General features: G+C 43.9%; 1 protein-coding gene across 1 annotated transcript in view; it reads left to right on the plus strand.

Annotated features, from left to right (window-relative positions):
- Nucleotides 1-27496, plus strand: part of PHIP (PHIP subunit of CUL4-Ring ligase complex) — a 308497-nt gene that overhangs the window by 63003 nt on the left and 217998 nt on the right. The window contains exons 9-12 of the mRNA XM_075923789.2: nucleotides 5914-6014; nucleotides 25248-25318; nucleotides 26075-26175; nucleotides 26263-26303. Of these exons, the coding sequence (XP_075779904.2) occupies nucleotides 5914-6014; nucleotides 25248-25318; nucleotides 26075-26175; nucleotides 26263-26303 (314 nt within the window). The remainder of the gene's footprint in view (nucleotides 1-5913; nucleotides 6015-25247; nucleotides 25319-26074; nucleotides 26176-26262; nucleotides 26304-27496) is intronic.

Below are 27496 nucleotides of genomic sequence, written 5' to 3' on the forward strand. Positions count from 1 at the left end.
CCAGGCGTCCCCAAGTCAGCCGCTGCTGAAACTGACCAGCGGCTGACTACAGGAACCCCGAGGTAGAGTTGCTCTGCCCCGGGCTTCCTGGAATCAGCCGCTGATCAGTTTCAGCTGACTTGGGGACGCCTGGGGTTCTTAAGTTGAATCTGTATGTAAGTCGGAAGTGGCGTCCAGATTCAGCCTGTTGAAACTGATCAGCCGCTAATTCCAGGAAGCCCGGGGCAGAGCAACTCTGCCTCGGGCTTCCTGTAGTCAGCCGCTGGTCTCTTTCAGCAGTGGCTGAATCTGGATGCCAGTTCTGACTTACATACAGATTCAACTTAAGAACAAACCTACAGTCCCTAGCTTGTACGTAACCTGGGGACTTCCTGTATACTTTTCCATCTGGGTGCACCTTGTTGCTATTCCACATTCTGCCAGCTAATTCAAGGTCAGGTTGGTTTGTTTCATGGCATGACCGATTCCTGAGAGGCTTCAAGAGGCTCTACCCCCAAGTATGGGACTCTGTCCTGCAGTGGCACCGTAACTTGGTCATTTTCAGGCTCACCAGTTCTCCCTTTGAGTCACTGGGTGTTCACTACTTTTTCCACTTGTTCTGGAAGGTTACTTTCCTGGTGGGGGTGACATCAGTGAGATGGGTATCAGAAATGAGGGCCCTAACTTTGGAACCTACTTTATGCGGTCTTTTATAAGGACAAGATTCTTCCAAAGGCAGTGTTCTCCTTTCATGTGAACCGGGACATATTCCTGCTTATGTTTTGTCCAAAGCGTCACAAGATGGGGAGAAGAGGCTTTTGCATGCCCTGGGCATCTGGAGGCCCCAGCTTTCTATCTGGAATGTATCACACCCTTGCATAAGTTGACATAGCTCTTTGTTGCTACAGTTGAAAGGATGAAGGACCTTTCGATATCATCACGGAGGATTTCCAGCTAGATATCCTCTTGTATATGAACCTGTAACGTACTGGCAAAGTCCTAATGTCACCGATTCTCTGAGACCATTCAACCAGACATCAGGTATTGTTGGAAGCTTTCGTGGCATATTTCCCAATCTAGGACACTTGTGGAGTTGTGCCATGGTTGTTGGTCCACATGTTCACATCGCATTAACCCATGACTCAGGAAACTAGAGATGACACTGGGTTCTGCAGAGCTGAGCTTTGGTCTACAAGGGCATGAACTCCTACCTACTTCCATGAGTACTGTTTTAAGTCATCTAATGTGGAATGCACATGAGCAAACACGCAAAGAAGAAAAGACAGCTAGCTATTTGTTCCATATTGGGTGTTCTTCAAGGTGTATTGATCACGTTCATTTCATGACTTACCCTCCTTCCTCACTTTTGGAGTTTCCAGCAAGAAGAAACTGAGTGTGTGGGAAGGAGAAGGGAGTGCAATGCCCCTTAGACTATGCCCTGAAGGAACCAGAGCCACTCCCCTACGTATACTGCTAAGGGAAAAACTTCAGCACTGGTGCATGCGGTGCGAGCACATACCTAATATAGAATGGACATGAGTGACATATCTTAAAGAATGCCAGTTAAGGAACAGGTAACTGTCTTAAACTCTCTACACTTTGTTGGTGTTAATTATCCTGATACTATTCCAGGACAGCCAAAGAGTACTTACATCACAACAGATTCCAGACTATGCTCAGCCTCATCATTCAGCTTCATGCGACTGTGCAAATTGCAGTAAGATCTTGTCTCATCTAATGGATTATATGGCCTCTTGTGCTTTCATGACACCGCATGCAAAACTGCATCCGCTTTGCATGGAAGCATCTGGACCTCTACAGATGTCTAGATAGATGTAAGAATAGTGCTGGGGAGGAGCCAGTGGTCGTGGTAGATGTAGATACCAATAACATAGGTAGGTCCTGGTGGCCAAATTTTGGCAGCTAGGAAGGATATTGAAGTCCAGGACCTCAGTGGTAGCATTCTCTGAAATTATTCTAGTTCCACGCTCAAGGCCAGATAAGCAGGCAGAACTGCAGGGTCTCAATGTGGGGATGACATGATGGTATAGGGAGGAGTGGTTTCAATTTATTAGGAACTGGGGAAACTTTTGGGATGGGGGAACCTATACAGGAAGGATGGGCTCCACCTAAACCAAAATGGAACCAGATTGTTGACACTTAACATTAAAAAGGCCGTAGAGCAGTTTTTAAACTAAGGGCTGAGGGAAAGACAATGGGTGCGGAGGAACACATGGATCGGACAGAGGCATCTCATAGGGAAGAGTCTATTAATAGAGATTCACTATGTTCTAATAAGGAGGAGAGGATGGAAGGTGATAAAATATTGGTAAGATAGGATGAAAAACAGTCAAATGAAAAAGAGTGCCATTCAAACACATCAGGACATGGCAGGTAGTTAAATAGACACGTGTTTTTAAAGTGCTTATACACAAATGCTAGAAATCTAAAAAATAAGGTGAGTGAACTAGTGCTTCATATTTAAGGAGGATATTGATATAATAGGCATCACAGAAACTTGGACAGAGGCCACTCAATTGAAAACATTCATACAAGCAGGGCTCAACAATCTATGTAATCTACTCGCCCGTGGCGAGTAGATTACAGCCCGGAAGAACCGGGTTCGGGCGATGTGTACATGTGCAGAACGCCGGACAGCGCGGCTGGCGAGCAGGACTCACCACGGCTCAGCGAGCCCTGCACTAGGGTACAAAATATATCTGAAGGACAGAACAGGTCTTGCTGGCGCTCAAGTGGCACTACATGAGAGAGAAAATGTAGAATCAAATGAAGTAAAAATCTTAAATGAACCAAAATATTCCATAGAATCTCAATGGGTAGTAATTCCATGCTCCAGTAATAATAATATAGAAGTAAAGATACATTATTGGCCACCTGACCAGGATAGTGATAATGACTATGAAACGCCAAGGGAGATTAGAGAGGCTGTCAAAATAAAAAACTCAATAATCATGGTGGGGATTTCAGCTATCACCATATGGACTGGGTACATCTCAGGTCAGGACAGGATGCAGAGATAAAGTTCCTTGACACCTTAAATGACTGCTTCTTGGAGCAGCTGGTTCTGGAACCCATAGGAGGAAAGGCAATTTTTTTTTTTTTTAGTCCTGAATGGAGCACAGAATTTGGTCCAACAGATAAATATAACTGGACTGTTTGGAAATGACCATAATGTAATAAAATGTAACATCCCTGTGGTGGGAAAAATGCCTCAGCAACGCAACACTGTGGCATTTAATTTCAGAAAGGGGAGCTACACAAAAATGAGGAGGTTAGTTAAACAGAAATTAAAAGATACAATGCCAAAAGTAAAATCCCTGCAAGCTGCGTTGAGACTTTTCAAAGACACCATAATAGAGTCCCAACTTAACTGTATACCCCAAATTAAAACAACACAGTAAGCGAACCAAAAAAGTGCCACCATGGCTTGGCTTAACCAAGTAAAAGAAGCAGTGAGAGATAAAAAGGTATTGTTTAAAAAGTGGAAGTTAAATCCTGGTGAGGAAAATAGAAAGGAGCATAAACTTTGTCAAATGGTAAAAATATAATAAGAAAAACCAAAAAGGAGTTTGAAGAGCAGCTAGCCAAAAATTAAAAAAGGAATAGCAAAATGTTTTTTAGTACATCAGAAGCAGGAAGCCTGCTAAACAACCAGTGGGGCCACTGGTCTCTCGAGACACTAAAGGAGCACTCAAAGACGATAAAGTCATTGTGGCGAAACTAAATGAATTCTTTGCTTTGGTCTTTACAGCTGAGGATGTTAGGGAGATTCCCAAACCTGAGCCATTGTTTTTAGGTGACAAATCTGAGGAATTGTCCCAGATTGAGGTGTTTTGGAACAAATTGATAAACTTAACAGTAACAAGTCAGATGGCATTCACCCAAGAGTTCTGAAAGTACTCAAATGTGAAATTGCAGAAGTGTTAACTGTGGTTTGTAACCTCTCCTTTAAATCAGTTTCTGTACTTAATGACTGGAAGATGGCTAATATGACACCAATATTTACAAAGTGCTCTAGAGGTGATTCTGGCAATTACAGATGGGCAAATCTGATGTCAGTACCGGGCAAATTAGTTGAAACTATAGTGAAGAATAGACTTGTCAGACACATGGATAAACATAATTTATTGGGGGAAAAGTCACCATAGATTCTGTAAAGGGAAATCATGCCTTACTAATCTACTAAAATTCTTCAAGGGGGGTCAACAAACATGTAGACAAGGGGGATGTAGTGGATTTAGTGTGTTTAGATTTCTAGAGAGCCTTTGACAAGGTCCCTCACCAAAGGCTCTTAAGTAAAGTAAGTTGTCATGGGATAAGAGGGAAGGTCCTTTCATGGATTGATAACTGGTTAAAAGACAGGAAATAACAAAGGGTAGGAATAAATGAGTGCCCAATGACTCAATTTCAGCCTAGTATAACCACCGTGATTATAGTATGTTATATAAACAAGCAGAAAGCACAGTCATTTGTTTTGTGCTCATAGGCAATCCTCTGGGCTGTGGGACAGAGAAACACACACCAGTGACTCTTCTAGACTCCATTTGCATCTACAAGTGGTTTACTTGCAAGGTCTGTAGAGCACATTAGCAGATCACCTCAGCAAATATTTTTCCACAGAGCATGAATGGACAATTCAGAAGTCTGTTATTCAGTTTATATACCATCAGTGGGGATAACCAGCAGAACATTTGTTTACAGCAAACAGGAATACATTTTTGTTCCAAAGGATATCAGAATCCAGACTCTCTGATATCTTTCTAATGTTATGGTCACAGATGTAACTATATGTTTACCAGCAGTTCTTTTGCTTATGAGGGCATTGAAGAAAATCAAACTGGGCAAGGCAGTAATTATTTTAGTAGTTCCTATGTGGCTCATGCTGTATTGATTCCCAGAACCACTTTGCTTCTCCACTTACCCTCTGATGTGATTACTTCTGCTGTTGGGCTTCTTGATTCAGAAAATGGGAATCATCAATAATCTTCTTGATTGAGATCATGGGAATCTTCATTATTCCTGACTCAGTCTTCCTCAGCCTAGCCATGTGACTTTTGGATGGATGTCAGAACTAGAAAAGCTATATTTTTCAGAGGAACAAATTATTTTTATCAACAGTAGAGAAGAGCCTTCAAGAAATGGGTACAGAACAAAAATTGGTAGATTTGTGGATTAGATTGACCAGTTTGAAGTTATGCTTCTACAGTCCCAAATGCATTGTATTTTGGTCTGTGCTATATTTTTTTTCCAAAGACCTTGAAGGTCTTGCTAGGTTCTCTTAGGGTATGTTTGAAGGCCATTTCACTCCCCTGTAGATCACTGTTCTTCTTTGAGTTTTGTTGTTCCTATGTGTATTCTGCCATCAGCCTTTCTTCCCCTGTGTTTTGGACTCTTCCTATACTCTTTGGGATGTGTGGTAAAGGGCATGAGATGGCAATTGGTCACATGCTTCTCCAAGTATGGGTTGGAGGACAGGATGTATGCATGAACCAAACAAACACTGCTAGCAGAAATCTCTGGCTCATGCACACCTAGAATGGAATCTTTGTAGGACAAAACATCTTGAACTCTAGTTACTGTATAAGTAAGTAACTGTTTTTTATGTTTGTGTTAGCATGTAGACTTGTACGCCTATTGGATTAATTCATGAGGATTGTTTTTGTGTGGGAAGGTAATCCTTCTGACAAACTATGCAATATTTTATCAGTTGGTGTTACTTTAATCATATGATTTCTCAACCCCCCTCCCCCCATACACACACAATGACTTTTTTTTTTTTAAGTATTGTTGGGCACTATTTTGATTTTGCAGTATAAAGACTGAATAATTAGGGATATTTTTCTCTGATAGATTTGGACAACAGCTGAGGAAAGACTTTTTTTAACCTGTTGTAGTTTTTGTTTTTTCCTCTAGTTTTCTCCATTGTGCAGTGGATCAAAGAGATATCTGTCTTCAACTGGAGCAGATGGAACAATATGTTTTTGGCTGTGGGATGCTGGGACCCTTAAAATAAAGTTAGTTGTATTTTACATATTCTTAATCATATGTCATGGAAGAAACAGTGGTTGATGTTGGAGAAATTTTAATTAGGAATTACTGTCAGCAAATTGAAAAAAAAGTAACTCATTTGTTAACTTTCTTTATGGTAAAAATGGAGTTTTTCTGGCACAAGTAGAACCTCTCTAGTCCACCCCCCCCCCCTTAGAACCTGAGTGGAGCTGAACCAGTGAATTTGCTGAACCATGGGAGATCAGTATTGTTTAGCAGCGTCACCGCACTTCCACTGCTTACTGGACTCTTAGAAGATATTTATGGGTGTATTCGAGCTAAATAACAGCACAGAACACTGAGAGCCTGGACTGGTGGCTGTATATAAACTTTATAAGACTCTGGGAAACTTGGCCACACCCGTGATAAATTGACATCCAGCTAACTAAAATCATGCTGGACCATGGACTAGAGAAGTTCAACCTGTATAAAGTTATGAATGATCTGTTTAAGGGTTAGGTTAGTACAGTTTTAAAGGGTGAAACAAATAAATTTAGCATCCAGCCTCACTATATTCAATTTAATACATTTTCTGTTCAGGTACACTTTCTGTGGTCTGGCCCACAAGCTTGATTTTTTTGACTGATTGATTGGTAGATGTGTATCTGGCTCTGAATTCAAATTGATATGGGAGTAGTGCTAAAGAAAACAGTAGAGCTGGAAGTTTCGTAATTCCAGGTGTTGGATGGGAGAAGGTATCCTCCAGTTAAAGCTTTTGAAATATCTTAGTGTTTTAATACTAAAATAAAGACACTTTATTTTATTCCACGAGGAGTAACGGTAGTTCAAATTAGAGATCCTAATTCAAACTACCTACTCCGTGCCGCGTGTGGCCGTGGGCACAGAGTTCGGACTAAGGGACTTTTAAAAATGGCGGCACCCGGGAGGATGCAAATGAAGCCCAGGATATTTAAATCCCGGGCTTCATTTGCAACTTCGAATGCCTATATTAGCCTCCCTAGTTCGAACTAGGGGGCTAGTGTAGGCATACCCTATCATAGTAAGTCAGGGAGACCAGTGCTGCCTTCTTAAAAGCCTGAGATACAATATGGTGGCTAAATGAGAATCTTAGCCATCTTTCTTTTAAGAAACAAGGCTTCTATCCCTTCTTACAGAGAGAGGGTCAAATCTGACCTGAGCATACACTAATGCAGTGGTCCCCAACGCGGTGCCCTAATGTCTCTGCACTAATGTCTCAAAATCAGAAGGCAAATAAAAAACTAGGGGAAAGTGAGCAGAGAGAGAAAAAGAGAAAAGTGTGTTTTTGTGTGTATATTGGCGGGTTGAGAGTTAAATTTTCCATGATCTTTGTACAATTGAAATTGTCAAAGATGAGACGAAAATAAAATGGAGGAAGAGTTAGCTGCAAGAGAATTAGAAATTATATGGAAGGAATGCTTAATTCTGTGGTATTTTAGGATGTCAGATCTAACCACCACAGGAGCAGTCCACAAAACACTGATTGAAATGAATGAAGCAGCTCACAGATCTGAGTTATTTTTTCTGGCTGTATACAGACTCAAGCAAACTTCTCTACATGAGTTTACATTTGTGCATGGTTTCCAGTATTATTTCCTTGACTACAAGGTCTAGAAATATTTTTCCCTCTCAAACCTGAGATTTTCAAGCTCTGTTTCGAAGTACACTCTGCAGTGACAGAATTGTGAAATATTCTGCATGTGTATTAATGGGTGCTAATAACGAACCAGTCTTTTGAGGGGATGGACATGTGGGAATACAGAGGTAGAGGATCAGGGAGACAGAGTGGGATAGTTTGTTGAATGTAGAATAAAGTCAGTGGGAAGAGGGCACACTGAGACTACTTTGGATAGGGATCTTTGACCAATTCTTGTTCATTCACAACTCTAGTACATATCTGGGAACAAGTATTGAACAAGTATTGAAGGGAATAGCTGTTCTTCTTTGAGTGATAGCTCATGTGCATTCCAGTATGTATATGTGCTTTAGTTCCTTCTTTCTGCCAGTGATAGTTCTTGGAGTTCTGGACTTCAGACTTCTTGCTTAGCAAGTCATTCTTTCCTCGTGCGTAGTTAGTTGTGTAGATAGACTTGTTGTTTAGGTAGCGAGTATCTCTGGCGGGCTTTCTGTCCCTGCTATCTGTGAAACCTGTGGGGCACGCATTGTCCCCACAGGTTTAAACAATTTGCTAAGTGAAGGAAGCATATACTTGCAGATGGGACCCCTCCCCCCCACCTGTTTGCAGTGTTTTGAAGAATGCCATCTTCAAGACAAGTGTAGCATCTGCAGGGGTTTCAAGCCCTATACTAAATGTAAGTGTGACCAAAGACTTATGTTGCTCCTAATGGAGTCCGTGCTTTGGCCTCATAACACAGATTCCACTTCCTCGGTATGTAGTGTACTGGTCTTGATGTGGGACATTTCAGCTTTGAGATACGAGGAATGCCGGGACTATTAGCACTGCTCCCCCACTTGTAAGGCAAGCTCCTCAACATGGCACTGCTTCCATCCACCAGTGCCTCAGAAGACGGACCAAGGACACTCCTCCTCCAGGGGGCCTACTAAGGCCTTGGAGGCTGCCTGCACAGCACACTCCATCATCAGTGCCAGTGGAAGGTGGTCAGCAGAGCCCCAGACAGTTGAGATTCAATTTTAATTCTTTCTAATAGAGATGGAATTTTAAGAATCGAGCGTTTCCTCTGGCCTCTTGCTTTTCCAGAAGATTTCTCTGCATGTTTGATTAGTACTCTAGCACAGTACAGTAAACTTCCGATAATCTGGCACTTTTGGGACCCAGGGGGTGCCAGATTATCGGATATGCCGGAGTATCAGGAAGTACTCCGGAAGGGGGCGTGTGAGGGATCTGGGTTGGCGGGGAACGGCGTGGTGTGGGGCAAACCCTCCACTGTTATGCAGGGAGGCGGGAGAAGCCCTGCGCAGCCACCGGTGACAGGCCAGCTGGGGCTGCAAGCGGCAGCGGCAACTTGGGGAAGCGGCGGGGCAGAGCAGCTCAGGTGCCGGTGGGTTGGTCCCGCAGCGCTGCCCCTGAGTGGCGCTGTGGGACCAACCCAGCAGCACCCCAGCTGCTCTGCCCCCAGCTTCCCCAAGTCCACCTCTGCTGAAACTGATGAACGGCGGACTTGGGGAAACGGTGGGCAGAGCAGCTGCGGTGCTGGCTCTGGTTGGTTCCGCAACGCCGGCCCTCATCCCCCTGCTCGGTGCCCGGCAGCACCCCAGCTGCTCTGCTCCTCAGCTTCCCCAAGTCCATCGCTCATCAGTTTCAGCAGCGGCAGTGGCGCAGAGCAGAGCAGCTGGGGTGCTGCCGGGCACCGAGCAGGAGGGTGAGGGGTGGCGCTGAGGAACCAACCCGGCAGCACCCCAGCTGCTCTGCTCTGCACCTTTTCCCCAAGTCCGCCACTGGTTAGTTTCAGCAGCGGCAGCAGCGGACTTGGGGAAGTGGCGCGGAGCAGCTCCAATTGTCTGGCTGGCCAGAGCACTTCCAGGTTCCAGTTGGTGCCAGACTATCGGGAGTGCCAGACCACTGGATTTCGGACAATTGGAGTTTTACTGCAGTAGGTTTCCAGTAGTGTTTTGAAATGGAAGATACTCATTTACAACATAGTGCTCCTGTACGAGTGTGATGATGTTTGCCTGTGAGGAGAATCACCTAGTGGTCAGGGCTTTAGCTAGTTGACCCTGAAGAGAGGGTTTTGGTAAGGGAACCTGGGCCCTAGGAGAATAACAAAAGGGTCTAATATTTAGGTTAAAAATGCCTCAAGACTGCTTTACCTGAGGTACTTCCTATCACCCTTCTGTTGTCCAGTTTGCAGACTGAACAAAAAAGCATGAATGGGGTCATCTCGCTGCCTGGCACCACTTTGTGATCAGGTGTGGTGCAGTAACTCTCAACTTGGAGCAGTGGCTGCCTCCCCTGGCACCTTGGCCCTCCAGTTAATTTAGTTACGGGTCTCTTCCCTTCAGAGAGAGTTTATAAACAGAACAATGGGAATTAACACAAATGAACCAAGTATATAGTTGGAAGCTTCAGGGGGTAGCTGAGTTTGTACAGGATAAACTTAAAAAACAACAAATGGTCTGGTAGCACTTTATAGACTAACAAAACATGTAGATGGTATCATGAGCTTTCGTGGGCACAGCCCACTACTTCAGATGACTGGACTCGTGGGCTGTGTCTACACTGGCCCCTATTCCGTAATAGGGATGCAAATGTAGCACTTGGGAACAGGCAAATCCGCGGGGGATTTAAATATCCCCCGCGGCATTTTCATTTTCATGGCTGCCGCTTTTTTCCGGCTTGTAGATAAGCCGGAGAAAAGCGCCAGTGTGGACGCGATCCTCCGGAAAATAAGCTCTTTTCCGGAGGATCTCTTATTCCTCAAGTAGGAATAAGAGATCCTCCGGAAAAGAGCTTATTTTCCGGAGGATCGCGTCCACACTGGCGCTTTTCTCCGGCTTATCTACAAGCCGGAAAAAAGCGGCAGCCATGAAAATGCAAATGCCGCGGGGGATATTTAAATCCCCCGCGGATTTGCCTGTTCCCAAGTGCTACATTTGCATCCCTATTACGGAATAGGGGCCAGTGTAGATGTAGCCTCATAGTGTAGTGGATGTAGGTCCTCTGTTCCCTCAGGGAGGGCTCTTTGAACAGTTGTAGAGGGGGATCCTGCCTTCCTTCATTACTTGCAAGTTGTAGGCCTTTTCCTTTTCCTCAGTGAAAGACAAGCTTTCAAGCATGTTTTAAGTAATAGTCTACATAGCATTGTGCAATCCATCTGATTTCTTTAAAATTGTCAATGTGTATTTTGTAAATAAATTCTTAGTCCCAGTTTATCATCTAGTGTTGATATCTACAGTCAGTTTGCCTCCGTCCAAGATACGGGTCAAGTTCAAACTGTAATCTGACATTAAGGTTTTTACCTCTGATTTATCATTAGTTTTCTTTGGCATGTCTTTCTGCTGTTTGCATTTAATATTGGGCCCTCACTCATATTCTGCTCTGTGATTCCTGTCTTCTTCTGGACATTTCCTGCTTCTAATTCTTTAGTACTATTCAAATAGTCAAGAATCTTTTTTTTCTCTTTTTTTTAGTGTATTTGCCATTATGCCTTATGGTCTTTTGCTGTTATTGTGTTCCTGCCCCTACACTTAAATCTGTAGACGTCAGTTGACATTACAGTGGGCTAGCTTTGCCCTCTAACCATCAAGTGGCTAGATACTTGGCTGGCATAAATTGGGTTTGCTGAGATCCTGAGCCCCAAGTGCTTTTTAAAGTGTTAGTATATAATATAAAATGATAATGTGGGTGGAGACAGTTGGGACCCAAAAAATTTTTAATGCATATTTTTTCAATGTAAGAACTGTAAGATAAACTAATATTCTTGAATGCTAATGTCTGCAGTGAATTTTGATTGAGGCCAATGGGTTTTCTAAGTTGAAAAGTTTTTCCATCTTTTAAATTGTTGACTGAAATTATACTAAGAATTTCCATGAGACTAGGAATTTGCATTAGATTATTTGTAATGAGGTCCACAGAGCCATGCCATTAGGTATATTTGGTTTAAGCAGCCAAAAGTCTCTGCTCTTTGCAGTCTTAGAAGCTAACCAGAATTATCATTTTCATTGTCACATTTGTAGTGCCTAAGTGGAGTAAAATCTAGACCAGTAAAATATATATACTTGGTGCTTTAATGGAGCTAATTTCACAAAGCTGAAAACAATTAACTGAATCAGGTATGAGGAAGACACAATCAGAAAAATCTGAATAATTGGGAATCACTTAAGAGCATCTTAGTAGATAGTTCAGAAGTGGCTGTGCTACAATCAAAGCTGTGTGGACTGTTTAAAAAAAGACATGATTTAGTGGGGAAGCAAAGGCAGCTGTAAAAACAAAACAACAAAAATGTTGAAAAAATGTGGAATTGGTTAATAATTAATATCAATCAGAAGTTAGGAATTGTAGAAAACGGATAAGGGAAGCTGAGAAAATTGCAAAATCTTGACCATCAGAGCTGAGGACAGCAAGACAGGCTTTTTAGATATCTGAGGAACCAAAAAAAAATACATGTCAAGGGTGTTGATCCATTACTATATGGCAATAGTAGAATTATTAATCATGCAAAAAAGGTAGAAGCATTCAGTCTATATTTCTATTCTGTATTTGGGGGAAAAACAGATGATATACTCTCATCCAGATGGCAATAAGACTCCATTCTACTGTTATCTCTGAAGCATGCTAAACTCAAGTCAAATGTGTTAAAATCAGCCAGGCAAGAACTTGTATCCAATAGCATTGCAAGAGTTGGCAACTTTATAAAGCACTCATTCAGTATGATTAAGGTTTATGCATTTAAATATAGCTAAATGTATACATTAAGGAACAAGGAATGTAGATCATATTTGCTGAAGGACTCAGTGACTCTGAAAAAGATTTTGGAGTCATGGTGAATAATCAGCTGAACACAAGTTCCCAGTATGATGTTGTAGGCAAAAGTTTATGCAGTCCTGCGATGCATAAACAGAAGAATCTTGAATAGGACTAAATAGATTATTTTACCTTTGTATTTGGCACTGGTCAACCACTGGTGGAATACTATGTCCAATTCTGGTGTCCACAATTCAAGAAAGATTTTACTAAATTAGAGAAGAGCCACGAGAATAATTAAAGGATTAGAAAATACACCTTTTAGAACTGGACTCAAGGATTACAATCTTTAATTCAACAAAGACAAAGTTAAGGGATGACTTGATTACAATCTAGAAGTACTTACATGGGGAACAAGTATTAAAAAATGGGCTCTTCAGTCTAGCAGAGGAAGATATAACATGATTCAATAACTGGAATTGAAGCTAAACAAATTCAGCCTGGAAATTGTGTCCTTTTAAACAGAGCGATTAACCATTTGAACATGGATGTGGTGGAGTCTCTATAACTGATCATTTTTAAACCAAGACAATGTTATTCTGAAAGATATGTTATCGAAATTATTTTGAGGAAATTCTAAGGCCTATGCTACATGGGACTTCAGACAAGATGATCACAATGGTCCCATTCTGGTTTTATAATGTATAATCGAAAAGGAATTTCTAGATTCAGGCTCTTTCCATTCAGTTCTACTCCAACATGCACGGAGCTACTCTTCATAATTGTTGTCAGCTCAGCTGTTTGCAGTCCAGCACATGTGCTAATGACTTCCTGCTCATCTCCAAGGTTGGAACCTGGTCTCCCTTAGGTAAAGATCAGTATATGTCTGGGAATCTCCCGTAAGTGAAGCATTGGATTTTGGTATGTCTCTTTTTGGACCCCATTTAGCTCAAATATACAATCTGAATAATTTTATCAAAGTGGAAGATTACATGGAAGAGTCATCACAGTGCAATATCCAGGCAATGACATCTGAATTCTTTTTCCATCTGAAAAGAAGTCTCACGGTCAGCATAAGAAAATGCAGAGTTTGATCATTGAGGCTATTTAAATCATTTCAATAAAAAATACAAATCTGCTCTGGACCTATATTTTCCCTGTCATAACTCTGAGATAGAAAAAGGAGGAATAAGCCTTAAAGTGTCACTTCTGACAATGAAAAGAGCATTAAGGGTGAAGTAAAACCCCCTCCAGACATCTTCATAGTCTAAAGAACTTGACTTGGTGGTTCCCTCTAGAAGATGCACTCAGAGATGCAGAGTGAAATTTGCTTCTCCTAAATGGGGTGAATCCTTCTATTTTTGATGTGTGTCAGCTCTCAGATCTGACTTTAAAACAATGAAAATCCAGGACAAACTTTTTATTCCCTACTGATTATTTTATGATGCTTAAAAGGGCAGTGTTTATAGTGGATTTGCTTCCAGAGGAGATTTGCATACAGAAAAGCCAATCTAATACAGAAATTGAGAAAATTAAGCAATAGTATTCCTTTGGTTTCAGTTTAGAATCTTTATATCTGTAAATCCTCCTATAGAGGAAAATTATCCAAAAGGAATAGGAGCTTTCAGGAAAGGCCAAAAAATTGAGAAGAGTGGTTAACCTATGTTACAGTATCCACAAGCCAAAATCAAGTCAACCTTCCAAAGGTTGATGCAGTCCTTTTCTCTTTTTAGTCAAGATCATATCCATTCCAATAAAAGGGAACCTATTACCAAATGACCCAATAGAAAGGGTGATTTAATTAACAGTGAAGAAATTATGAAGTTGTCAGCTATCCTTAGAGTTTTGGCTGCTTGATTTTCCAGCATACAATTCTAGAATACAGAATAGTTTTTATTCAGGATTAATTTCTGAAAAAGATGTTTTTAGCTGCTGCCTTCATATCTGACACCTTTGAGGAGGATCTTTGGTACTCAGCTAGGGTAATGGATTACATTATAGTAGCACTCTAACCTATGACTGTAGGACTGGAAGGGAGGTCTGTGGCTACTTAATGATACTTGATGTAAGCTGTTTGGTGAAACTGTTGATAAAATGGTAGCAGATTCAGTGGAAATGCCAAAGATTGTGGCCCAGAACAAGTCAAAGAGAAACTATGGGTTTTATTCCTGATTTTGCAGTCCTTTCATACTGACTAATATTAAAAAAATCATACAGAAAAGATTTCAGCTTCACCAGAAAAATATAGAAGCCATCCATGTCAGAGTTGAATTCTTCAGTTACCTGAGGCTCTTTTAAGCAAGCCTCATGATTTTTGCGCAATCGAGGGTAGAATCCCAGTTGGCAGGCAGCTTCTTGAGTTAACAGCTTCCTGACTGCTAATGAATTTGAAAAAGTGGACTATGGAAAGAGTTAAAAAGGAATATTCTTTGTGTGTCTTCAGATTTACCCCATCCCATTTGTCAAAAGAGCCACAAGAGAGATTGAACGTGCAAATAGCCATCCTTTATTTTCCATGAATGTGAGTGACTAAACTTCTCCCTGTTTCCAGAAAGGAGTTGAGATGTTTACTGTACCTTGTTGGTCATAGTGGGATAAAAATCAGGACTTCATTTTTGTAATATCTCAGATTAATTAAGACATTAGAACTCAAGGTAGAGACATTTAATATTTACATTAGCTTATATCAGTATGGGGCACCTAATGACATGGTACATCTGAAGGATGCCCAGCTCCCTCTCGTAATTCATCAATATCACTGATACTTCCTGTGTTTTGCTGTAGGAGCACTCTACTAATGTCCTTGTATTTTGGTTTGCCAGCAGCCCTGCAAGTGTTTCTGAAAGTGTTGATAGGATTAATAGCACCTTTCAGACAGCAGAGTTTCCATGTCTGCCCATTCCTTGATACCTACCTTTTTCAAGCCCCACACAGAGGAAGGGCCATGGATGCATTATGCTGAAGAGCCACAGCTTTGTTTAATTTGGTGAAGTTAGTTAATATCTCTTACTGCTTGTACTCTTTAGAGTTGAGAAAAATATGTCTCTCTAAAATGTATTCCTTGGGTAAGAAAGATTAGAGAAGCCCTGAAATCTGATCAAAGTGGTCAACAACCCATGTTCTCATGCTTCTGTGATCAGTAGCCTCCTGAACAGCTGTTCCTCAGTGGACTTGTGTTCTTACGAAGACGCTGTAGACTTTCTTCTTGTTCTTCACTCAGTCTCTTCATTCACTATTCCTGGGTGAATTCTGCACCACTGCACATGTGCAGAATTCATGTCCCCTGCAAATTTCTTTGCTCCCATGCAGAAAAATTACTTTCTGAAGGGGAAGCCAAGTGAAACCTCAAGAGCAGTCATGCACCCCTCCCCAGCCATGTGGATATTCTTTTGGGCACTTGGAGCGGCTGGCAGAAAGTGAAATCACTGGGAGCAAGGGGCTTGGGAAATGCTTGGCTGAGGATGATTCAGCTGTTAGCTGCTACTCTGTGCTGGGCTGGGATGGGGTGGATGAGAGTTGCTGTACCTGTGAAAGGAGTAGCTTGGACCAAGTCAGACCCACTCCCTAAACTTGCCCTGGCTACAACTCTAAGCTTCACCCCCATTGTTCCTCAGCCATGGGATAAGGGGTCAGTATATGGGAAGCTGCTCAGCTGTTGACTCCCATCCTCATGCATCTGGACTAGGGATGTTAACTAACGATTAATTTACTAGTTGAGTTGTGAATGAAATTTCCATTGACTACTCAACCAGTCGATAGGCACTTTCCCATTCGTCCTTTGAAATGTACAAGGGCCCCCACTGGGGCTCTTGTACATGTCAAAGGAGGAATGCGGAACTCCGCCTGCTGCTGGGGGCCAGCAGCTTTGAAATGTACAAGAGTTCCCAGCAGTGGCTTTTGTACATTTCAAAGCGGAAGTGCCCTCATGAAGCCTGGGGCCAACAGGGGACTCATGCTGCACTGCTGCTCTGAAATGCCATGTGGAACCCGGAGTCAGCTGGGGAGTCCCAGCTGACCCCGGGCTCCACGGGGCATTGCCACTTTGAAATGCCGTGGTGATGTTTCAAAGGGGTAGCACTGCCTGGGCGTTTGAAAGCAGCACCGCATGGAGCTGACCCTGGGCTCCATGAGGTGCTCAGAGGCGTAGCAAAGAGGGTGAGTGTGTGGGGGGGCAATTGCCCCCAGGCGCCATGCTAGGGGGGCACTGGGCTGGGGTGGGAGCGAGCACATGCTGCGCAGGCTCACCTGACGCTAGATCAGTGAGCTGGCAACTGGGCCACATGCTACCGCCTGGAATGCACTGAGCAGAGGCAGTCGACAGGAGCAGCCTCTTTTAAAAGTAAGGTTAACTTTCCTGACTGGTTCCTCTGGCTCTGTGGGGTTGCTTAGTACTGAAGGAGGAAGATTTAGTGGAGGGCTCTGGGGTTGCCTGGCTCTGGCATCAGCTGGTAGAAAACCTGCCAGTCTCCAGCAGCAGCCCCTGGTGGGGCAGACCAGGGCCAAGGGGAATGGAGCGGGGGGGGGGGGGGGCAGAGGCGTGTAAGGGCAAGCAATGGCAGGGGGAGAGTGCAAGTGCGGGGTGGATCTTGGGAGGAAGAGGTAGCTCAGGAGTATTTTGGGAGGGTGGGACTGTGTGTGTGTGGGGGGGTGGCCTTGGGGCAAGAACAACAAGGTGGGGGATCATGGGTCTGGGTGCTTGTGCCCCCCAACTGCACATTTTGGGCACTTCTGTGATTCTGGGCTAGCAAAGCTGGGTCCGCCCCGGAGCAGCGCCCAGCCAAGGCAAAGGACAGCACATGTTAAAGACCCAGAGTAAAGTGATGGCTTGGCTGGTGGGAAGCGAGAAGAGCTTTGTCATTTGTGAACTCTGTCCCCAAGTGCTGGGAGCGGAGGTGTGGGAAGCCCCCTTCCCCGTATGCTGAATTTGCCAGTGACCTGCCGCCTGGCACCCGGTTCCCTACCCACTGACTTTCAGCCACTCACCAGTCTCACTGGACTGCCTCATTTGATTTCATCCAGACACAAAGCACTGTCAAGCAACTGATGGCACCATCTGCCCACTGGAATGGTACCAAGCCCGCTTGACCAAGGCTAGACTTGTACTTGCCAGCCCTTGCTCTGCCCATTGGTAACACTCAGAGGACTTTCCTGAGGAGGCCAACATTGTTCCCATTTTACAGCTGGGGAAACTGAGGCACAGCGGGGGCTGTGACATGCCTGAGGTCACACACCAGGCTGGACTAGAAGCTCAGTTTCCAGTAGTTCTGGGGCTGTCTACACGGGCAGCAAAGATGTGAGTGCAGCACAGACTACCATAACCCGGCTCACTGCAATCTGATTAATGTGGGGAACAACCGCATGGTGGAGGGGCTTCAGCAATCATGCCCTGTCTAGCTCATGCTGCAGTCAAGCCATCCCTGCTCAAAGGAGACCACTCTGGGAGCTGCCTGCCGGCCCATGGTGCAGCCCAGCTAACGGCAGCAAAGGGCAGAGACGGATACCTGGGAGCCACCCCTGCTTCTCCCATCCACTTAGCTCCACCCCTAGGCTTGCTGAGGCCTCTGTGGGGAGTGCTTTGGACCTAGCCAATTCACTCCCCTTGTGCCGCAACACCGGCCTAGAGGCACCACAGGGCCTGGCCCCGGGGACCTGACAGTGTGGGAGAAAACAGGGCCTGACCTGATCCCCAGTTCAAGGGATCCACTTGAGGGAGGGCCCTAGTACCACTGGTGCTCAGGAGGCTACAGGGCCTCTCTAGGGGGTGCTGGCTCCGGTTCAGTCCCAGGGCAGGAGGCAGAGGCTGGCTCACAGAGGTATGGATTGGCTCTGGGGATTCTTCCCTTCTAGGGGGCACCAGCCCCCATCTAACGCCATGCGGGCAGTATAGAATCACAGAACACTAGAGCTGGAAGGGACCTCAAGAGGTCATCAAGTCAAGTCCCCTGCCCTCACAGCAGGACCAAGCACCCAGGGCTACTCAACACATGGCCAATGGGCCTCATGCTGCCCACAGCCAGTTTGTTTGTGCGTCGCTGTGCAGTTTGGGTTTATGTGGGGATCAACACGTGGCTGGCGAGTGGAAGCCAAAACAAAAAAGTAATCAGTGTAATGATCTTCTGTTGAGATGTGTTTTAGTAGTTAAATCTTGGACTGTCATTGCTCATGAAAAGTGCCTGGGTAGAAATCAGGTAAATGTTGCTTTTTATTAATATCAGCAGAACTGACTTAAATGGGGCCTGTGTGTTGTGTAGTCTTGCCTTTATTCATGCCTGTCAGTGTGGGAGAAGCTATTTGTATATATTTTTTTTTGCATAAGCAATCACACTTAAGTCGAGGCCCTCAGCATGTTCTTTAAGTATCCATGTGGCCCCCGGGGCTTCCAAAGTTGAGTTGCCCTAGCTCAGGGGTGTCCAAACTTTTTTCAAAGAGGGCCAGATTTGATGAAGTGAACATGCGTGAGGGCCGACCATTTTGCCTGACATTCTTTGAACCATTAAAATTAAATGCAAATTAACTATTTTATGCAAAGTTTATTGCAAACGGCAAACGACATAACACCAACTATACATGTTGGGCTCGTCTACACTGGCCCCTTTTCCGGAAGGGGCATGTAAATTTCACCTATCGTAGTAGGGAAATCCGCGGGGGATTTAAATATCCCCCGCGGCATTTAAATAAAAATGTCCGCTGCTTTTTTCCGGCTTTTAAAAAAGCCGGAAAAGAGCGTCTACACTGGCCCCGATCCTCCGGAAAAAGTGCCCTTTTCCGGAGGCTCTTATTCCTACTTTAAATATCCCCCGCGGATTTCCCTACTACGAAAGGTGAAATTTACATGCCCCTTCCGGAAAAGGGGCCAGTGTAGACGTAGCCGTTGTGTCCAAATATATTTATAACTGATTTAGACCAACTGACATTAACTGAGATTTTACAATGTATTCATCTCAATTGAAAAAAAAAAACTTGCCTACACTAATGTGAAGGGTGAAACTGAGATCTGGACTGCAGCACATAGGCTAGGTCTGGTTCAAAGGCAGTCCCTGATCTCAGCAGCTGCGGAGTCCGTCCCTGATCTCAGCAGCTGCGGAGTCCGTCCCTGCACTCTCAGCCCCAAGGTAGAGGGCTTGCAGGGTCAGAGGCGGGCGGAGAGCGCAGGGCACGCTGGCCTGACGGCTGCCCGGGGGCAGGGCGAACCCGTAGCCAAGCGGGGGAGCGGGGCTGCGGACGTGCCCTACTTGGTGGACTTTAGGACCGCAGCGGCCGCCATGGACGGCGGCGGCACGGCCGGAAGCGGCGCCAGTCAGAGGAGCGCCGGGGAGCCAGGAGAGGGGGAGGAAGCGGGGGCTGTCCCTGCACTCTCAGCCCCAAAGCGGAGTGCAGGGGCAGGGTTTGGGACCGCAGCGGCGGCGGCGACCCGAAGCGGCGCGCTGAGCGCGCCGGTTAAAAAAAGCACCGGGGAGCCGGGAGAAGCGGGGGGCCGTATTAAATCCGACCGCGGGCCGCATTTGGCCCGCGGGCCGGACTTTGGACATGCCTGCCCTAGCTCATCCCTGACAGGTGTCTGTCTAACCTGGTCTTAAATATCTCCAGTGATGGAGATTTCGCAATCTTTCTAGGCAATTTATTCCAGTGTATAACCACCCTGACAAGCAGGAAGTTTTTCCTAATGTCCAACCTAAACCTTCCTTGCTTCAATTTAAGCCCATTGCTTCTCATCCTAACCTCAGAGGCCAAGCAGAACAATTTTTCTTCTTCCTCCTTATGATACTCTTTTAGATACTTGAAAGGTGCTCTCATGTCCCTTTTCGGTCTTCTCTTTTCCAAGGTAAACAAGGCCAATTCCTTCAGCCTTGCCTCATAGCTCATGTTTTCTAGAAGTTTCATCTTTTGTGTTGATCTTCTCTGGACTGTCTCCAGTTTCTCCACGTTTCCTGTAATGTGGCACCCAGAACTGGACATGATACTACAGCTGGGGCCTAATGTAGATGGCTCATTCCCTGCCTAGGGTATGTGAGACTGGGCGCGTTAATTTCCAGTCCTCCTGTTTATTCTTTTCCTAAGCCAGGAGGGCACAGTAGTTCTGATGGGGGCTCTGCAGGAAGGCAGCCCACACTGCTCCCTGCCTGAAACGTTGTGCAGGCGTTAAACAGCTGTCCAGCCCACTCTAGAGGTGACTGCATTTCAGCGTGCCTGAAGCAACACAGCACCAGCAATGGACAGGAGAATGGCTCCCGGGGATGGCTTGCTCATGACTGATTCAGTCCCATTGGATGGGCCTCAGCCTCTTTTCTTCCCCTCTCTCGCTTTGTAATGGGGCTGTAGACTCAGGGAGGAGAGAGGTGGAGGCAGGCAGAGGTGTCTCCCTGCAGCAGATGTAGACACGTCTCTGTATTAATCATTCTCTCATTGAAGTTTTTAGCTTTGTATTGAGTCCTTTTACATGGAAACTTTGTATTACGTCTTGGTAGAATAGTCTCTAGGACAAGTGAGAGAGAGACTATTCCTGTGAATGAGATGGGAATGTATAAGGCGGAAGGTGAGCACCTCTGGGCAGTTGCAAAGGTTGGAGAGGGGATGGAAGCCAGATCCAAGATCAGTGAGCCCTGGGAAGTGGGCCTATTGAAAGGAGACTGGACCTGTGGATGCTTTGGGGGTCAACAGCAAGGGCCTGCTTTGGGAAGCCCCCTCTTTGGAGGTGAATGTGGAAGCATTGAGACACCACCTAGAAGCAGGCGCCTCAGACACTAACTGCGGATTCATGGGACGGCTCCCACAGATCTTGCACATGCATGAGATGATAGATCTGCAGGAGCGGGGGCAGTGGCATAGCGAGGGGGCCAGAGGTCAGTTGCCCCGGGCACTATGCTAGGGAGGCACCAATTTAATCCCATTCTGCTCCTTCCCCCTCCCCCCCCCCCCCAGTCATCCCTCAGCTCACATGCTCCTACACTGCCTGACACTGGCAGCTGGAGCCTCCTCCCTGCCTCTCTGCTCCAAGCCCAACCCTTCTCCATCTCCACTGGCGGGTTAGTGCATGTGGGAGCCCGGACCCAAACTAGGGGGTGGGGGAAGATGCGGTACAAGTTCCCCTCAGCTATGCACCAGGTTCGGGGTGTGCCACATGACGACGGGGGAGGGGCGCAAATTTTTCCTTTGCCCCCAGGCGCATAACACCCTCGCTACTCCTCTGTGAGTGCTGTCCCTTTGAAATGCCACAGCGGTGTTTCAAAGCGGCAGTGCCTCACAGCTGAGCCCAGGATCAGCTGTGCAGCACTGCCGCTTTGAAGCACCCCCTTTTTCCCTTCTTTGCTGCCTCTGATAGCGAGGGAGGGAGGGATCGACTCAGACCCCCTCATCTTCTACAGTTGGACCCCCACTGAACCCCATTTCTCTTTACCCAAACTACCCTCCTAGTGAGCCCCTAGATTTCCAAGCAGTTGCTTCTAGGTACTCATACCGCCAGCCCCTCAGCCCCGCTACTAATTCCCCTATACCGAGACCTTTTGTTGAGTTCTATCCACCCTCACTCAAATTCCGTTGCTGAGCCCCAACTACCTTCGCTTGGACTGTCTAGCAGAGTCCCATTTTCCCTGCATCTGGAACCCCCACAACGAGCTCCATTACATCCAGATCTCCCAGACATTCAAATCCCTATGGAGCTAACCATACTCAACTTGCCCCACATAAAACCCTGTCACCCCACACCTAGGGTACATCTAGACTACATGCCTCTGTCGCCAGAGGCATGTAGATTAGGCTACCCGACATAGTAAAATGAAGCGGCGATTTAAATAATCGCCGCTTCATTTAAATTTACATGGCTGCCGCGCTGAGCCGACAAACAGCTGATCAGCTGTTTGTCGGCTCAGCGCGATAGTCTGGACGTGCGGGTGTCGACATCAAAGGTATTTGTCGACCACCCAGGTAAACCTCCTGGGATGAGGTTTACCTGGGTGGTCGACAAATACCTTTGAAGTCGACACCCGCACGTCCAGACTATCGCGTTGAGCGGACAAACAGCTGATCAGCTGTTTGTCGGCTCAGCGCGGCAGCCATGTAAATTTAAATGAAGCGGCGATTATTTAAATCGCCGCTTCACTTTACTATGTCGGGTAGCCTAATCTACATGCCTCTGGCGACAGAGGCATGTAGTCTAGACGTACCCCTAGATTCTCTGCTCTCTCCCCTCTCCTCCAAAAAACACACTTGGATTCTGCCAGGCTGAGCATGTCTTTCCATACTTGGTGTGCCTGGTGTAGAGGGGCTGGGCCTTGGGGCATTTGGGTAAGGTGCAGCTCAACACCAAGTCCATGTCCCAGTGCAGGGAGTGCTTCTGGGTGAGCTCCCACCTCTATGCAGCCTGTAGCTTGTGCTCCCCTCTGCCATGCTGGAGTCTCCATATTTATTTGTTGACAACATTTGTAGAATTTTAAATAGTGTGAAAAAAATATTATTCATGCAGAATTCTTAATTTTTGCCGCAGAATTCTCTCAGTATTAACTCACCAGTGAAGAAAAGCTTCAGGAGGTACCCGAAGTAGCCTATATGGGATAAACTTAATAAAAACAAATAGTCTGGTAGCACTTGAAAGACTAACAAAACATGTAGCTGGTATCAAGAGCTTTTGTGGGCACAACTGAAGAAGTGGGCTGTGCCCACAAAAACTCATGATACCATCTACATGTTTTGTTAGTCTTTAAAGTGCTACCAGACTATTTGTTGTTTTTTAAGTTCACGAGTGAAGGTATATCTGTTGAGGAATCTAATGTGTTGTTCAGATATTGGATTAATCCAAGCAGATCAGTTGAGCATCACAATAGATGAACTCGTCAGGAAAGGTATCATCACAGATGTCAGCCTGGAGGTATGCAGTGTTGAGATACTGTGAAGTATTGTGTGGAGAATATGGTCAAAACCAGCAGCAAATACTGTAAAAACTGGTTGCTAGAGATATAAAATCCCGTTTAATTGGCTTGGCTATCCGGTTAAACATTGTTTAACTGTTTAACCAATTAAAGGGGGGAGTGAGCATGGGTGCTGCCCAATTACAGCCAGAATAGCCCCTGCTTCCTCCCTTCTCTCCTCCGGCAAGGGCTGCACCGGCTGGGCTGGAGCAGCTCCTTCCTGCGGTGGGCCAGGCCTCCAGTGAGTTGGTCTGAGCAGCCCTTGCTTGTGGGGTGTCCAGGCCCACAGTGGACATAGTCCAGCAAGTCCAACTATAGCTACCTCTTCCAAAATCAGAGTTTGTGTGAATGCTCACTGTTTTCCACATCTGTGATAACTCAGTGGACAGATTCATGTTATGTTAGAGAATCTATAAAACAAGCCACTTGGCTCTCTGTGCAAACTTTCTCCAAGTTCTGCAAGCTGGAAAGTTAATCACCGGTTGATACCACCCTTGAAAAATGTGTACACCAATAACCATTAAGAAAGGGTTATTCTATTTTGCACATATATTTTTCCTACCCTGAATGGATGCTTTTGTGAAAATCCCAGTGCTATGGAGCTGTAGCTCTCATTACAAAACAAGAATAGGAAAACACATGTATGTTTCATTTTTGGAATAATGAGGGTTATTAAGCTAGCCCACTTTGAATGGAGTGTTAGAAAAAGATATAGGATTATTAATTGGCACTTCACATCTGTTTCTTGCAATCTATGCTTAGTATGGGAACTGGTAGTATTAATATATAGCAATATATTGGTTAGAGATATTCTTGGTTGAGTATGTCATAGCAGCCAGGCTTTTTTGAGGTCTCCATGGCTACATTAGAAAAAAAAACAACCCCTAGTGTCAAGAATCTGTGGCCTTTACTACTTTTAGAAATAAATTTTCAGTAAGGTATGGATTCATTATGTGACAGGAAAGCCTACATAATTTGAATGTCAGTATTAAGAGTTTAGTATAATCAACTACAATAAGGACACTTGTATGTGTGATTGCTGCTCTCTACTGAGCTCTCGTATTGCAGATGGTACATTGTGCAAAACTACTGTTTCGAGACTTCTTCAGTATATATGTAAAATCAGAGAATGAGGATTGAGAGAGCAGATGTTTGGATGTTCATGATTTAAAAAAAATTGTCACAGGATTGGACCATTAAAACTCTAGTTGTCATTTCTGCTACTCATATCAGACATTGAAATGTTGAAAAGGGAACAGGATGAAAAATATATGAAATTACATAGGAGATTGTGATGCTTTTGGAAATTTCAAAGCAATGTGATGCCAATGCTATCTACAAAGAATATAGGTTTTCTGCAAAGTCAGGTCTGTTTTAATTACCCGTTCCTTTATTCAGCATACCTTTTTTTGAAACAACTTAGTTTCATTTTCTTGTGCATTGTAAGCAGGTTTTGCTCTATGAAGACAGTGGAATAACGGTATTCGTTGGCTTAAAGCACAGAGCTATGAATGACTGTGGTCCAGATGTCCACCTCCTTTTCTTAAAAGTAACTTTGGGCATAGTTTTGTGTAAGAATATATTGCAACTACTTAAGTATGATACATGCATACCCTCTAGAGCCGTGGTGTCCAGCAAGCTAGCCACATGTGGCTGTTGGAGCAGTTGAGTGTGGCTAGTTGGCTTGAACAATGTGGCTGTTTGATAAGTGACTACTGTTTCAGAACTGATTGGACACCACAGATCTAGAGCATCTAATTTCCACAAGATCAGATCATGAAGCATAGTGACATTAAACTGTTTATAGATGGCTAGCTACCTGTTACTTCATGTTTAATTTCATACTTTTGTATTTATTTTTGAGATACAGACTTGCTTCTGATATAATGTCCCCAGGAAAATTATTTTATTTGTTTTAATTATTTTCATGTTTATAGTCCGAGGCCAACAAAGTTTATGGAACGTCCTCGCCCCGGAGTTCAAATGATCTGTTCTTCTTTTAGTGCTGGTAAAGGATTTTCTTTTTCTTTCCTACCTCTTTAATATAAATATTTATAATAAGGCATTTAAAGAGCTTAGTAAAATGTGGTATTCGTGCTTACTTAATTTGATGAGATCTACTGAAGAAACATGCCTTATAAGTTAAGAATTATTATTAATAATAATGGATTTTCATATTAGACATTTTGTGTTTGCTGTATGGGAATCCTTAGATATTATTAGGTATAAGGTCGTGTGTTAATGTGTTTGTGATTTAGTGTCCTCCAAGTGCAATGTTTACTATGCATAAGAGAGAGAATCAAAGGATTTGTTTACATATCATATACTGAATTTAGAAGGGACTTGGACAATTAGAGTTGAAAACTAGACTTATAAGCTTAAGTCAGTTGCACACTTTTGAAAATTCTGCTTCCAATGACCAGAGAAAATCAAATCTACGGTTGAGCTTGGAAACTAGCTTCCTTTGTCTGTGTCCTCTTTAATTAAAAACCTACATTTGTTTTGCGTATGAAAAGTTAATTTATAAAAAAAAATAGTTGTTTAGTATTGTTTTGAGGAAAAATTAGTATTCTTATTTGTGTAAATGTAAAACTTTATAGTATGTTGGTGTCTTAATTTTTTTGTGAAATTCTGTATAGTAGACAGTCATAACGAACATAGCTATACATTTTTATGATAATGAAATGAACAATATATTTAAGGTCATTGACAAATGTACCTTTTTTTGTTGTGAATATTGCTTATTTGTGCTTTTCTTTCTTAGGTGGAATGTTTTTGGCCACTGGAAGTACAGATCACATCATTAGGGTTTATTTTTTTGGATCAGGTCAGCCTGAGAAGATATCAGAGTTGGAGTTTCATACTGTAAATATATTTAAAAGTTATTTAAATATTTGATTTCATTGTTTTAGTAGCTTGAATTCACTGGTAATTTTTATGTTCTTTATGTAGGACAAAGTTGACAGCATTCAGTTTTCTAACACTAGTAACAGGTAAGCAAGCAAATATTTGTATGTTTATATTTCAGAACAATTTTTGCAACCTCAGAAAAATAATTTCCAAATGTCATCTGTTTTCTAGAGTTTCTTAAAAATACTTTTCATACATTTTAAAGCTTTCTGTGTTCACCTCTTTACATTTAATCTCTGCAATATTTGGTAATTGTTATGGGCCATCGTTATATTTATTTAAAATCTTTGTCACTTCCTCTCGTTAGGCACTCGTTTTCATTACAAGTGCCTAATGCTTAGTTAGTTATGATCAATTTTTTGTGTGTTCTGAAGAACGAAAGGTGCTTCGGTAGAACTTTAGAAATATTTGTAGTATACTTTATCCATTGTCCTGGAAGGCTACTTAAAGAACCTTTTTATAAGTGGCAGTAGTCAGGTGGGCAAAGGAAGAATGTTCTGGACAGTATTTCTCTGATTATCCTGAAATGTATGAGTATATATATTTTTTATAAATATTATAATAATCTGTAAAGCTCTTCTAGATAGTTGACATGAAAGATGGTAAGAAATTTTAATTAATTAGGAAGGTGATCATGCCACCCTTCTCTCCCCACTGCCCTGAAATTTAGTGTTCTAATATGCAATTGCATCATGTTCTAAACTGCATGTGGAAGAGAGAAACACTTTTTTTTTTTTTTTTTTTTAAACTCAAGCCATACGAGAGAGAGAGAGGTTCAATTTAGGTGGTTTAACAGCTATGACAAAATATACAGCTCCGGATTAGTTCAGAGATTGTTCTTCTTTGAGTGCTTGTTCACATCAATTCCAGTGAAGGTGTGTGCACCCTTAATGGATGAGACTTACTCGTTAAGGTTAACCGGTGAGGGCTGGAGCATCCACATTGGGACCTCCCCCAATAGACCACAGAGATCTCTAAGACCTTCCCTGCAGGATGGCCCGTAATATGGGAATTCATGTAGAAGAGGTGACTAAGATGGAGGTCTCTTTGTGGACAGTCTGACCCAAGAAGGGCCATTCAGGGTAGACATATGCCCTTCATTAAGACAGTAGAGAAAAATCTCACAATCTGGCAAACCCTGGCCTTCGTCCCCCGGCAGTCAGAGACATGGAGAGGAAATACTGTGTTTCATCCAAGGGGTACAGTTATCTGTACTCACATCCCTCTCCATGTTCGTTGGTGGTTTCCGCTCTGACCGAACAGAAGCAGCAGGACC

This window comes from Pelodiscus sinensis, chromosome 3, assembly GCF_052426305.1.
Source record: "Pelodiscus sinensis isolate ZL-2025 chromosome 3, ASM5242630v1, whole genome shotgun sequence".
In the NCBI taxonomy this organism is placed as follows: domain Eukaryota; kingdom Metazoa; phylum Chordata; order Testudines; family Trionychidae; genus Pelodiscus; species Pelodiscus sinensis.